General features: G+C 50.0%; 1 protein-coding gene across 2 annotated transcripts in view; it reads left to right on the forward strand.

The window, feature by feature from the left end:
• Nucleotides 1-12,529, forward strand: part of WIPI1 (WD repeat domain, phosphoinositide interacting 1) — a 66,492-nt gene that overhangs the window by 42,192 nt on the left and 11,771 nt on the right. For both annotated transcript variants that reach the window (XR_012754394.1, XM_075351543.1), the window contains exons 5-8: nt 723-820; nt 10,542-10,634; nt 10,709-10,779; nt 11,086-11,193. Coding sequence is in view for 1 of the 2 variants with exons in the window: in XM_075351543.1 (XP_075207658.1) it covers nt 723-820; nt 10,542-10,634; nt 10,709-10,779; nt 11,086-11,193 (370 nt within the window). In the remaining variant the exon portion in view is untranslated. The remainder of the gene's footprint in view (nt 1-722; nt 821-10,541; nt 10,635-10,708; nt 10,780-11,085; nt 11,194-12,529) is intronic.

The following is a 12,529-nucleotide window of genomic DNA, read 5'->3' on the forward strand; positions in this document are numbered from 1 at the left end:
CCCATGGGAGGTACAGAATAGGTCCTATTTTCATTTTATGAGGTAATTGTGCTGACATCCTCTTTGTATTTGTGAAAATGTAATCTCAGAATGTTTTTGTTGTTGTTCCATATATTCTAATTATTTTTTGGACATGTTGCAATGTCTGCATATATTGCATGTTGTTATAATGATTCTAATTGTTTGTTATATCTTTTACATAGCTTGAATCACTGAAGAAGGCCTAAGCCGAAACGTTTGATTGTCAAGCAATAAACAATAAATATTTTTTTTTCGCACATACATTTGAGTGCCGGAGTTTTTCTATTATAGTATTGGGGGAGGGGCAATCAGTATTGTGGGTGGAGCAGTCAGAAATGTGTGTGGGGCAGTGTTTGGGGAGAAGCAGTCAGTATTGGGGTGGGGCAGTGTTTGGGGAGGAGCAGTCAGTATTCGGGCTGGAGCCATCAGTATTATGGGTGGCACAGTGTTTGGGGCAGGAGCAGTCAGTATTGTGGGTGGGGCAGTGTTTTGGGAGGAGCAGTCAGTATTCGGGCTGGAGCCATCAGTATTATGGGTGGCACAGTGTTTGGGGGAGGAGCAGTCAGTAATGTGGGTGGCACAGTGTTTGGGGGAGGAGCAGTCAGTATTGTGGGTGGGGCAGTGGTTGGAGCAGCGTTCGGGGTGAGAGGGGCAGGTTTCCTTTTACGTCTCCTGATCCGTTCCTGTGTTTTTCCCTCCAGGTCTTTGCGCGCTCTCTATTAACCATTCCAACTCCTACCTGGCGTATCCTGGCAGTGCCTCTGTGGGCGAGATCATGGTGTATGATGCAAACACACTGGTGAGTGGCTGCTGTGAGAGCAGTGCTGAAGACGAATTATACGTTGAGACTGATGTCACTGGTGGTGCAGTGGGAGGGGACTGTAGGATGATGTCATTGGTGGTACAGTGGGAGGGGACTGTAGGAGGATGTCACTGGTGGTACAGTGGGAGGGGACTGTAGGAGGATGTCACTGGTGGTACAGTGGGAGGGGACTGTAGGAGGATGTCACTGGTGGTACAGTGGGAGGGGACTGTAGGAGGATGTCACTGGTGGTACAGTGGGAGCGGACTGTAGGAGGATGTCACTGGTGGTACAGTGGGAGGGGACTGTAGGAGGATGTCACTGGTGGTACAGTGGGAGGGGACTGTAGGAGGATGTCACTGGTGGTATCCAGGGAGAAATTTGGGAAAGACTGCTAATGGAGCCTTTGTTCAGGGCAAGTCCAAAGGATGGGTCCAAATTAGCTATCTGCACAGATATAATAAATAACTCAGAAGCAATGACCACAGACAACGTGTTCACTCCTTTGAGTCAGTATTGGCGTCTGACTCGTATATTCTGTAGCTCAGATTTTAGTGTTACATTTCAACCTTCAGACATGTACAAAAGTATCAATCTGTCTTTTCTCACACATCGAAACAGTACAGGGAGGTGCGTAGGGACATAGAAATCCACATTTCATCCCACGGATAATACATTCTCTCTGTGTGAAACCACTGATGAGTATGAATACCTTCTCTGTTCATTGTTTGTACATTTGTCCATTCGTCCTTGGTTAACTCTTTCTTGTCCAAACAGCTTAAAATCATATTATGGCGTCTGTGAAATTGTCATATAGACACACAGATAATTATGCAACAACATCTATACTTTGATTATTTACATACACAGATAATCTTATTACATTTGAACAAAGAACCTATAGCCCAGGCTACCTTCACAGTAGTACAGTGGGAGGAGATTGTAGGATGATGTCATTGGTGGTGCAGCGGGAGGGGACTTGTCACGGGGTCCTTCTCCGATATCACACAATCAACACAGCGAGAGATGATTGAACCATCCAAAGAATATTTATTCCAAGCAAATCAAACGGTCCATAACATAATCCACCATACAGAGAATAAAGTAGTCCAGTAATGGGATACATATATCAGGAGGTTAGTCATAATCTTCCAGCAGTCCTTTCCAGGGAAATCGGGGTTTCTCAGTCTCGCTGGGGTGTCCAGCTTCACCCTCAGAGGATCAATCTTACTCCTTCTCTCGTCTTTCTCACCCAGAATGAATGAATAATCCCCCGGGTAAATCGAGTTTGGGTGGATTATAGGCCCCCTCCACCAGACCTAGGGACAGACGCTCTGCAAGGGGATATAACCTGACTTAATAGGACAAACATATCGAAAAGACAGACCACCACGCCCAAAACATGAACCCACACAAAATGGTACATAACCCACAATATCCCACCATCACAACCTCTCCCTCCTTCTGAATAAGTGAGTACGCCATGAGGTCTACACAGACCTCTGGCCACCTCACTTAAGGCCATGCTGCTTAGCTGTGGATAGTCCCTTGTACAGCGGTAGGGTTGGAAAGACAAGTTTCCTTTATGTCCTCCTTCACTCAAACTGTGTTTCCTGCACCCACAAATCGGCATTGTAGATCTCCCACATCATTTCCTAGGAGAATATCTGCAGACAGGCCGCTCATCACCGCAGCCACACACTGCTTGACCTCAAAGCCAAAGTCCAGATCTACAGTCGCCTTTGGGATATTCCTCTTTTGTCCTCCAGCCAATTCAATAATAATCCCTGGTCCATGATGTATCGCCTCTGGCCGCACCCCCCGGGGATCAGCTATTGTGAGAAATGCCCTGGAGTCACAAAATCCAATGACTCTCTGTCCATCCAGCACAACCGCCTGTAAGTGCTTACTTTGATGGTAAGAATATCTCGGGGCAGTGGCGCGCACCCCATAAACCCCTAGTGGCCGACCACGAGTGTCTGAGTCATTAGGCAAGTTGACTTGAAGGGGTGAGAACCCCCATTGTATTTGGCTGTAGAGAATGAACAGGTCAATCTGGTGCAAGGTCATTCCTCAATTGACCAGCAGGGCAAGTGTTTTGCAGATGCCCAGGCTTCCTACATCTCCTCTGCGTCGTACGCCTTCCAATGTGCATTCTGGAGAAGGCAGTAGGAGAACCTGGTGACAAAGGCTGGAGGCCATACACTGCAAACAGGGCCATCTATGGTGCAGGGGTCAGCGGTACACTCTGGTGGAGGTGGTGGTAGCTTTTCCTCAGGCTGGATGGACTGCACAAAATGCACCGGACGAAATGGAGGTGCGTGGGGGTCCCTCCGAGTCCTTGCAGGACAACTGGATTGCAGGTGCCCAGGTTGTCCGCACCCATAACATCTCCTCTCTGTGATTCCCCCCAGGGCGTGGTCGGAACTGTTGGGGCCCAGGATTGTGAGCCGTGGCTGTCATCGTCCTGCAGCCGCGTGGAGGGGCAGATATAACTGGAGAGGGCCGGGGTGCAGGAGCAGGCTGTGGCTTATTGTCCAGAAGCCTCCTCCATTGCGGTCTGATAGTAAGGGCCTCATCAGCCAGGGCAGCAGCTCCATCCAAGGTGCACGGTGTGCGCTCTCTGACCCATTCCCGTATTTCTGAGGGACATTTGTAAAGATATTGCTCTGTAAGAAACACCTGTATAACGTCTTCCACAGTGAAGGCGTCTTCCGCTTCCAGCCATCTCCGACATGCCTGGGACATCTTATGGGCACACTGTGACGGGGTGTACATCAGAGCAAAGAGAGACAACAGGCCGAGGATGATCCAACAGGTTTACTAACAGGAATACAGGAACAGCACACGACAAGTCCAAATAAAACAGATTCGGGGGCACCTCCCGATAATCCAAAGTGCCAGATCACAACGTAATAGTCCTTTTCAGAGTCCCAGAAATCCCACACAATCCACTGGACGGCGAGGTCTGTCCGCAGATTCAGATCTCGCTCCCTTCCTCTTCAAAAACTCAACTCCCAACTGCATTTAGAAACAGGAGTGAATTGTTTGAGCTCGTGGGCCCGCCCCTCAAGGGTAGGGGTCTATGCAATGGTTGGGCCCACTAGAAGATTCTAGAAGGTTGGCTCCGAGATGTCTACAGGTTTGTGTAGTTGGCGTTATCCACTGCTTACGAAACAATGAGAAGTTCCCCTGGCTGTGTGGACAAGAGATAATTGCATTATGGGCCCAGAGACACAGGAGATGGGGGGAAGGTATGGTTACTTACATCCCAAGACATTTCAAAGTGTTCAGTAAGTACAACCAAAGGAAAGTGACATCACATCCTGACATAGTATTACAGCAAATACAGTGAGAAGGTAAAATACATCATGACAATTCCTTCCCCTCCCAACTTGTGTACGTACTAGGGACCTCTACAGGTCGCTGGTTAAGTACACGCAGGCATGGCTGACAGGACTCAAGGCTCCTCTTGCCTGGACAGTCCATCTGCATTTTGGTGTTGGCTGCCCCTTCTATATTGTATGGTAAAGTTATAGGGCTGCAGAGCCAGGCTCCATCGCAGTAAGCATCCATTGTCCCCAGAGACTCTGTTCAGCCAGGTGAGGGGATTGTGATCAGTAACCACAGTGAATTCCCGTCCATACAGATACGGCCGTAGTTTCTTAAGGGCCCACACTACAGCCAGACATTCCTTCTCAACAGTTGCATAGGCCACTTCTCGGTCCAGCAGTTTCCGGCTGAGATAGGCGATGGGGTGCTCGTCCCCAGCTGCATTCACCTGGCTGAGGACAGCTCCCAGTCCATAAGCAGAGGCATCCGTTTGCACAATGAATCTCCTCTTGTAGTCTGGAGCAGCCAGGACAGGATCGCAGATCAAAGCATCCTTCAGCCGGTTAAAAGCCTCATCACAGGCTGGAGTCCAGATCACCAGCCGGGGCATTGTTTTCTTGGTCAGGTCGGTAAGAGGCTTGGCCACAGTACTGAAATGAGAAACAAATTTTCGGTAATAACTGGCAGTGCCCAGAAAAGCCATAACTTGTTTCTTAGTTTGGGGTACAGGCCAGTCTCTAATAGCCTGGATTTTGGCAGGCTCAGGTCGGAGCTTCCCTCCTCCCACTCTATGTCCTAGGTACTGGACTTCCCCCATCCCCAATTGGCATTTATCGGGTCGAATAGTTAGGCCGGCTGCAAGAATCAGGTCCAAAATAATGGCTACTTGATTCAGATGTTCCTCCCATGTGTGGCTGAAGACGGCGATATCATCCAAGTAGGCACAAGCAAAGTCATCACATCCCCGGAGGATCTGATCCACCATTCTCTGGAAGGTGGCCGGGGCATTTTTCATTCCAAAAGGCATGCTTAGAAATTCATACAGACCAAAGGGGGTTATAAAAGCGGACCGTTCTCTCCCTTCATCCGTTAGAGGGATCTGCCAGTATCCCTTACTGAGATCCAAGGTAGTGACATATCGGGACCCAGCCAGTCGGTCTAGAAGTTCGTCAATACGAGGCATTGGGTAAGGATCGCTGACGGTATGGTCGTTTAGTCGCCGATAGTCCACACAAAATCGAGTACTCCCATCCTTCTTGGGTACTAACACCACAGGGGAGGCCCAAGGGCTATGGGAGGCCTGGATTACCCCAAGCTGTAACATCTCCTCCAGTTCGTGCTGCATGGTGTTTCGAACTGATTCAGGTACCCGGTAAGGAGCCAGTTGTATGGGACGGATGCCCTGAGTGTCCACATGATGTTGGGTGACGGTGGTTCGACCTGGTTGGGATGAGAAAGCAGCCCGTCTCTGTTGAAGCACTTCCAGCATCTGGATTTTCTGTAAGGAGTCCAGGTAATCTCCCAGGGGAACCTGTTCCACAGTGGATGGGGCTCTCGCTGCTTCCACGAGATCAGGTAGAGAGTCCTCATCCTCTTGACCATCTTCTGAAGCCAACCGACAGCTTGCTATCATTGGAATGTTCCGGTCATGGTACTCCTTAATCATATTCACATGGACAGTCTTTTGCCTTAGCCCCTGATCATCTAAAGCAAGAAGGTAATTGGTATCATTCAGTTTTCTGAGAACCCGGAAGGGACCCTCCCATGTGGTCTGCAGTTTATTCTGCCGATGGGGAACAATCATTAAGACTTGTTGTCCTTCTACAAACTCCCGATAGCGTGCGTTACGGTCATACCATGTCTTCTGTCTGGTTTGAGCCATACGCAAATGACTCTGTGCAAAACTAGCAAGTTGGGCCAAGGTTTCTCGCAGCTTTAGGACATAAGGGACAACAGGGGTTCCTGTATCTTCAACTTGCCCCTCCCAGTATTCCTTGAGCAGGGTTAAGGGTCCTCGGACCTTTCTTCCATAGAGTAGTTCAAAGGGGGAGAACCCAGTGGACTCCTGGGGAACTTCCCGATAGGCAAACAAGAGATGGGGTAGGTACTTCTCCCAGTCTGAATCTCGGTCCGTGAAGGCCCTCAGCATATTCTTCAGAGTGCCGTTGAATCGTTCACAAAGTCCATTTGTTTGGGGATGATACGGGGTCGTTCGGATCGCTCGTACTCCACAGGTGCGCCACAGACACTGGACCAACTCTGACATAAACTGGGAGCCTTGGTCCGACAAGATCTCACTGGGGAATCCTACTCTGGTAAAAATAATAACCAAGGCCTCGGCCACCTTGGCTGCAGAGATACTTGACAAGGCCACGGCTTCTGGATATCGGGTGGCGTAGTCCACAACAGTGAGAATGTACTGCTTTCCAGATTTACTTGGTTTAGCCAGAGGTCCAATGATATCAACAGCTACTCTTTGAAAGGGTTCTTCTATTATAGGGAGCGGTTGCAGGGGTGCCTTTGGGTGATCTCCGTGTCGCCCTCTACGCTGACATATGTCACAAGTTCGGCAGAAATGCGCCACTGCTTGGGAAATCCCCGGCCAATAAAAAGTTTGAGTCAATCGTCTCTCGGTGCGGGTTTTGCCTTGATGGCCAGCCGTAGGAATGTCATGAGCCAGGTGTAATAGGGGAATTCTGTACTTCTGAGGAACAATCAGCTGTTTGCTATAAGTCCAGGGCTTATCTAGGGAGTCGGCATTGGCAACCCGATACAGAAGTCCATTTTCTCTGATAATTCTTTCTCCGTTTTCCCCTAGCTGCCCTATTTCAGCCAGAGTTCTAAAACTAGCAAGGGTGGGGTCAGTCTCTACTTCTTGTCTAAACTGAACTTTATCCCAAGTAACATTCATATTATCCCCACAAGAAGAATCACTCACCGGCTGTAATGGCAGTTCTGGTGGCCTCAGTTCCATGGATGGGTTGTACACGTCCACATGGGCTGCTCTCTTGGCTTGACTTCTGGTTACCGCACCGACAAAGTGGCAATGAAGATTCCCCACATCATTTCCTAGAAGAACGTCTGCAGGAAGGCCGCTCATCACACCGACCACACATTGTTTTGCCCCAAAGCCATAATCCAGGGTCACACTCGCTCTTGGAATATATCTCTGGGTACCTCCTGCCAGTTCAATGGCAATTCCTGGTCCCTTTTGAATTGCTTGTGGTTGAATTACTCGGGGATCGGCTATGGTGAGGAAAGCCCCAGTGTCACGGAAGCCAACAATTTTTTGGCCATCCAGCACGACCTCCTGTAGATGTTTGTCCTGAAGATCAGAAGAACAGGTGGCTGGAGCTCGCACCCCATAGACTCCGGGTAGGGGAGCCAGGATATCTGAGTCACTTGGCAAGTCATCAGGCACAGAATCCAGCTCTTCTCCTGGTGAAGGTGTCTGTAGGTAATGAACAGGCAAAGGCGGTCTGTAGCTGTTCTGTCTACGAACACCTGGACATTGGAATTGCATGTGCCCAGGCTGCCCACATCCATAACATCTGCGCTCTGGGATTCTTCCTCCGCGTCGTATTCCCAAAGGTGGAGCATGAGTAATGCGAGGCACAGTCACACGAAGGTCCCCATGAGTTGACGGTCTAGGGTGATGGTGAACATTGGGGCCAGAAGGACCAGGGGCCACCAGCGTTGGGGGGTTGGTGTTTTTTTTCTCACTGGGTAGTAGTTTTTTCCACTGAGGCTTGATGGTGAGAGCCTCATCAGCTAGAGCTGCAGCTTCCTCCACAGTGGCTGGTCTCCTTTCACGCACCCATTCCCGGATCTCAGCGGGGCACTTGAAGTAAAACTGCTCTTTTAGGAGGACCTGGAGGACAGTCTCCAAGGTTAAGGCCTCCTCTGCCTCCAACCAACGATGCCACAGATGTTTGAGTTTGTGGGCATACATCTTGAAGGACACTTCCTCATCACATGCTAGAGTACGGAACTGAGTCCTGTAAGTGTCTGGCGTTACAGCATAATGTTCTAGAATAGTCTGTTTAATATCCGCATACTCACAGTTCCACCGAGGGTCCATAGCTCTATAGGCTGCAGCAGCTCCACCCTCTAAGAGCCCAACCAGATGCCGGACGCGCTCCCTTTCTGGGACTTCCATTAATCGACACTGATGCTCAAAGTCCTGGAAGAAGCCCTCAATGTCACCAGCAGCCTCATTAAACTGCTTGAAGTCTTTGCGGGACACTCTGGGAAGTTCCCTCATGATGGGTGCTGGGGTTACAGTCTGTCTGGAACCTCTCGCGGCTTCCACAGCGAGCTGCTTATCCAGCAATGCCATCTCCTCCATCCTGCGCTCCTTCTCTTCAGCTCCACGCATGGCCTCCCTCTTATCTTCTATGGTGGCCTCATCTCCAAGCAGTGCCATCTTTTCCTTGTACCACACAACCCATTGACTTTTTTGGGTATTCACCTCCGGCTCCCGTCTTTGCTCCCCTTGCTGTGGAAATTGTTCCTCGGTGCCATCTTGCAGGCAAGCGTGTTCCAATGCCTCAATTAGTTGCTCCTTAGAGAGTCCTTTGTAGCCGACACCTAATTCACGGGCCTTTGTTTGTAGACTCGCCGCAGTCCAGTTCCTGTATCCTGAGGTTCTGGTTTCAGACGTCGATTGGCTGTTGTCCTCCATTTCTTCTGCTCTGATCCCGCCGCTGCCACCAGTTTGTGACGGGGTGTACATCAGAGCAAAGAGAGACAACAGGCCGAGGATGATCCAACAGATTTACTAACAGGAATACAGGAACAGCACACGACAAGTCCAAATAAAACAGATTCGGGGGCACCTCCCGATAATCCAAAGTGCCAGATCACAACGTAATAGTCCTTTTCAGAGTCCCAGAAATCCCACACAATCCACTGGACGGCGAGGTCTGTCCGCAGATTCAGATCTCGCTCCCTTCCTCTTCAAAAACTCAACTCCCAACTGCATTTAGAAACAGGAGTGAATTGTTTGAGCTCGTGGGCCCGCCCCTCAAGGGTAGGGGTCTATGCAATGGTTGGGCCCACTAGAAGATTCTAGAAGGTTGGCTCCGAGATGTCTACAGGTTTGTGTAGTTGGCGTTATCCACTGCTTACGAAACAATGAGAAGTTCCCCTGGCTGTGTGGACAAGAGATAATTGCATTATGGGCCCAGAGACACAGGAGATGGGGGGAAGGTATGGTTACTTACATCCCAAGACATTTCAAAGTGTTCAGTAAGTACAACCAAAGGAAAGTGACATCACATCCTGACATAATATTACAGCAAATACAGTGAGAAGGTAAAATACATCATGACACACACATCCTAAACGATCCCCCCGTGGTGCATGGGAGGTCTCGGAACTGTGCCCTATGTGAGTCTGGGGTGATGGCATGGTAATCCAGGATAGTCCGCTTTACAATGTTGTAATCCCGGTTCTGCTGTGAGGCAATGGTGTGATAAGCCTCTGCCAGGCTCCGTTCGGGCGTTCCACTAACAAACGCCTCCAGCCAGAGTGGGGAACCTTCATCACCGCACACTGGTGCTCAAAGTCCTTGAAGAACCCCTCCACATCTCCGGAAGCCTCATCAAATGGCTTGAAGTCCACCCGGGTGATCCGTACAGACTCCTGGATCGCTGGGTTTACACGCCAACTCGAATTACTCTCTCTGTCGGACTCCATTGCTTCTTGTCTCCTCTGTGCTCGGCGAGCAGCCTCCTCCTTATACTGCTGAGATACAGCGGGGCCAAGAGCTGCCATCTCTTCTTCATACCACACCACCCACTGGCTTTTTGGGGCAGGGATCCCCGTCTCCAGTGCTTGTCCGTCAGACATCTGGGAGGTGGACTGGCTCGCACCCACCAGTAGATCAATCAAGGCCTCTTTACTCAGTCCCTGGTAGCTCAGGCCCAGATCTCTGGCTCTCTCCTGTAGACTGGATGCGGTCCAGTTTCTGTATTCAGTCTGTGGGTGGATCTCCATTGGGCTGTGCTCTGTTAATCCCGCCGCTGCAACCAGTTGTGACGGGGTCCTTATCCCATATTACACAATCAACAGAGCAAGAGATGATTGAACAATCCAAAGAACATTTATTCCATAAAATACAGAATGACCATCAAATAATCCACCACACAGAGGGTAAAATAGTCCAGTAATGGGATAAATGTCCTGATGATCAGTCACACTCCTCCAGCAGTCCTTCTTCAGGGTAATTAGGGTTTCTCACAGTCTCTCTGGGGTCTCAGCTTCTCCCTCAGAGGATCACTCTTACTCCTTCTGGGGGTGGGGACTCTTGGATGATGGTGCAGGGGGTGTGGACTTTGCAGTTTGCAGATTTGCTGAAGGTTTTTTTTTTTTTATTATATAGAAAATAGAGTGCACGATCCCGGCCCACGACAGCCCACTCGCTGCCATCGCCTTCAACTCCACAGGGACCAAACTGTCCAGTGCATCAGAGAAGGTAAGAGGTGGAGGGGCTGTTCCCAGAGTGAGAGCCCTTCATTTCCCCTCGGCTCATCCGCCCTCTCATTACAGGGTACTGTGATCCGTGTGTTCTCCATCCCTGAGGGGCAGAAACTCTACGAATTCAGGAGGGGAATGAAGAGGTGAGATGCACGTTCAACAACGGACTGCTGTGCAGAAGTATTCACCCCCGCCAGGTGTTCACTGCATTATGCATTGATGATCCATACACATATGACCCCGGTGAAGGTCGTGCTTTGATGAAGCTCTGCGAGATGACCGCTTGCGCACCACCCTTGTGTCTGTGGAGGCGCCCTGCGAGATGACCGCTTGCGCACCACCCTTGTGTCTGTGGAGGCGCCCTGCGAGATGACAGCTTGCGCACCACCCTTGTGTCTTCGGAGGTGGCCTAACATGGCGGTAATGTCTGATCTTCTCTCGTGCTGCAGGTACGTTAACATCAGTTCCCTGGTCTTCAGCATGGACTCTCAGTTCCTGTGTGTGTCCAGCAACACGGAGACCGTGCACATCTTCAAACTGGAGCATCTGCCAGAAAGGTGAGCAGAGGGGGATCCACCGAGTGTGGAGAGGTGGAAGTGCCAATGTCTGAGGTGAGCGGCACCCTGTGCTAGAGGCCGTACTGCAGGATTAGAAGGGCTTAGGCTGTGCTCAGCTGTGTTAGATTTGATCCGGCTACTAGTAGCCAAGTCTAAGGCTGGGCTAGCCCTGACATCTAGGACTGGTGCTAGAGCTGAGAATGGTAGTCGGCATCACAGGTGGCTGTAGTAGAGGGGATCTGCCGGTATTCGGGATCACGTGTTAGACGTGTAGAGGATCAGCCTTCAGTACTGGAGGGGATCACTGGGGAAGTAGTGAGGGGGGATCACAGGGGGCAATACTGGATGGTATCTGCCAGTATTGGGGATCACAGGTCAGTGGTGTAGAGGATCTGTCATTAGTGATGGGCGAACCTGAACTGTAAAGTTCGGGGTTCGTACCGAACACACTGTTTCGTGCACACGATCCTGAATACGAGCTTTCCTGGGAAGCTCGTGTTACAGTTCGGATCCAAAACATTATGATCACACTTACAGGTCCCACGACATGTCCTGCATGCTTCTGCTTCCACGTCTGATCATTGCCGTGCCCCCCGGTAACCACCACTGACTAAAGGACCTGCTGTCACGTCATTGATGGTCCTGTTAACTTCCGGGGGTATTTACTGCACTGCTCGTCACTCGGCAATCTTCACAGTGACCTCAGGGTTCACCCAAGTCCATGACTCATGGACTCAATTGAACTTTATCTGTCACTGTGCAAATCTCTCATCGCATCACCCGGTACAGCCGCACACTCTCCTGACAGGAGCGGTCAGCTGCATGTATTTTCATGCAGCTGAGGCGCTAATCTCCGGAGAGTGTCAGTCCGTGCTGGGTGATGCTGATGCGAGACTGCACGAGTCATACGCAAGTGGTATTATACACTGTGTCAGCCTGCTTCTCACTCTGTAGAGACACTTGTCTGTACAGAGCAATGTAGCAGAGCTGATAATGCTCTCTCTGCTTCTCACTCTGTAGAGACACTTGTCTGTAGAGAGCAATGTAGCAGAGCTGATAATGCTCTCTCTGCTTCTCACTCTGTAGAGACACTTGTCTGTACAGAGTGATGAAGCAGAGCTGACAATGCTCTACCTGCGAACTACGTTAGATTAAGGATTTTTTTATGATGGAGTCTAAATTTGTTTAGTTTTTTTTTGTTTATTTCTAATTAAAAAAAATCTTTGTGTGTGAAGTCTCCGCACACCTATTACCGCGGTGCTGATCACAGCACTGTCCTCTGTTATATCTTGTGTGAAGTCTCCTCCGCACAGTCCTCACCGCGGTGCTGATCACA

Source organism: Anomaloglossus baeobatrachus, chromosome 5 (genome assembly GCF_048569485.1).
Source record: "Anomaloglossus baeobatrachus isolate aAnoBae1 chromosome 5, aAnoBae1.hap1, whole genome shotgun sequence".
NCBI lineage: Eukaryota > Metazoa > Chordata > Amphibia > Anura > Aromobatidae > Anomaloglossus > Anomaloglossus baeobatrachus.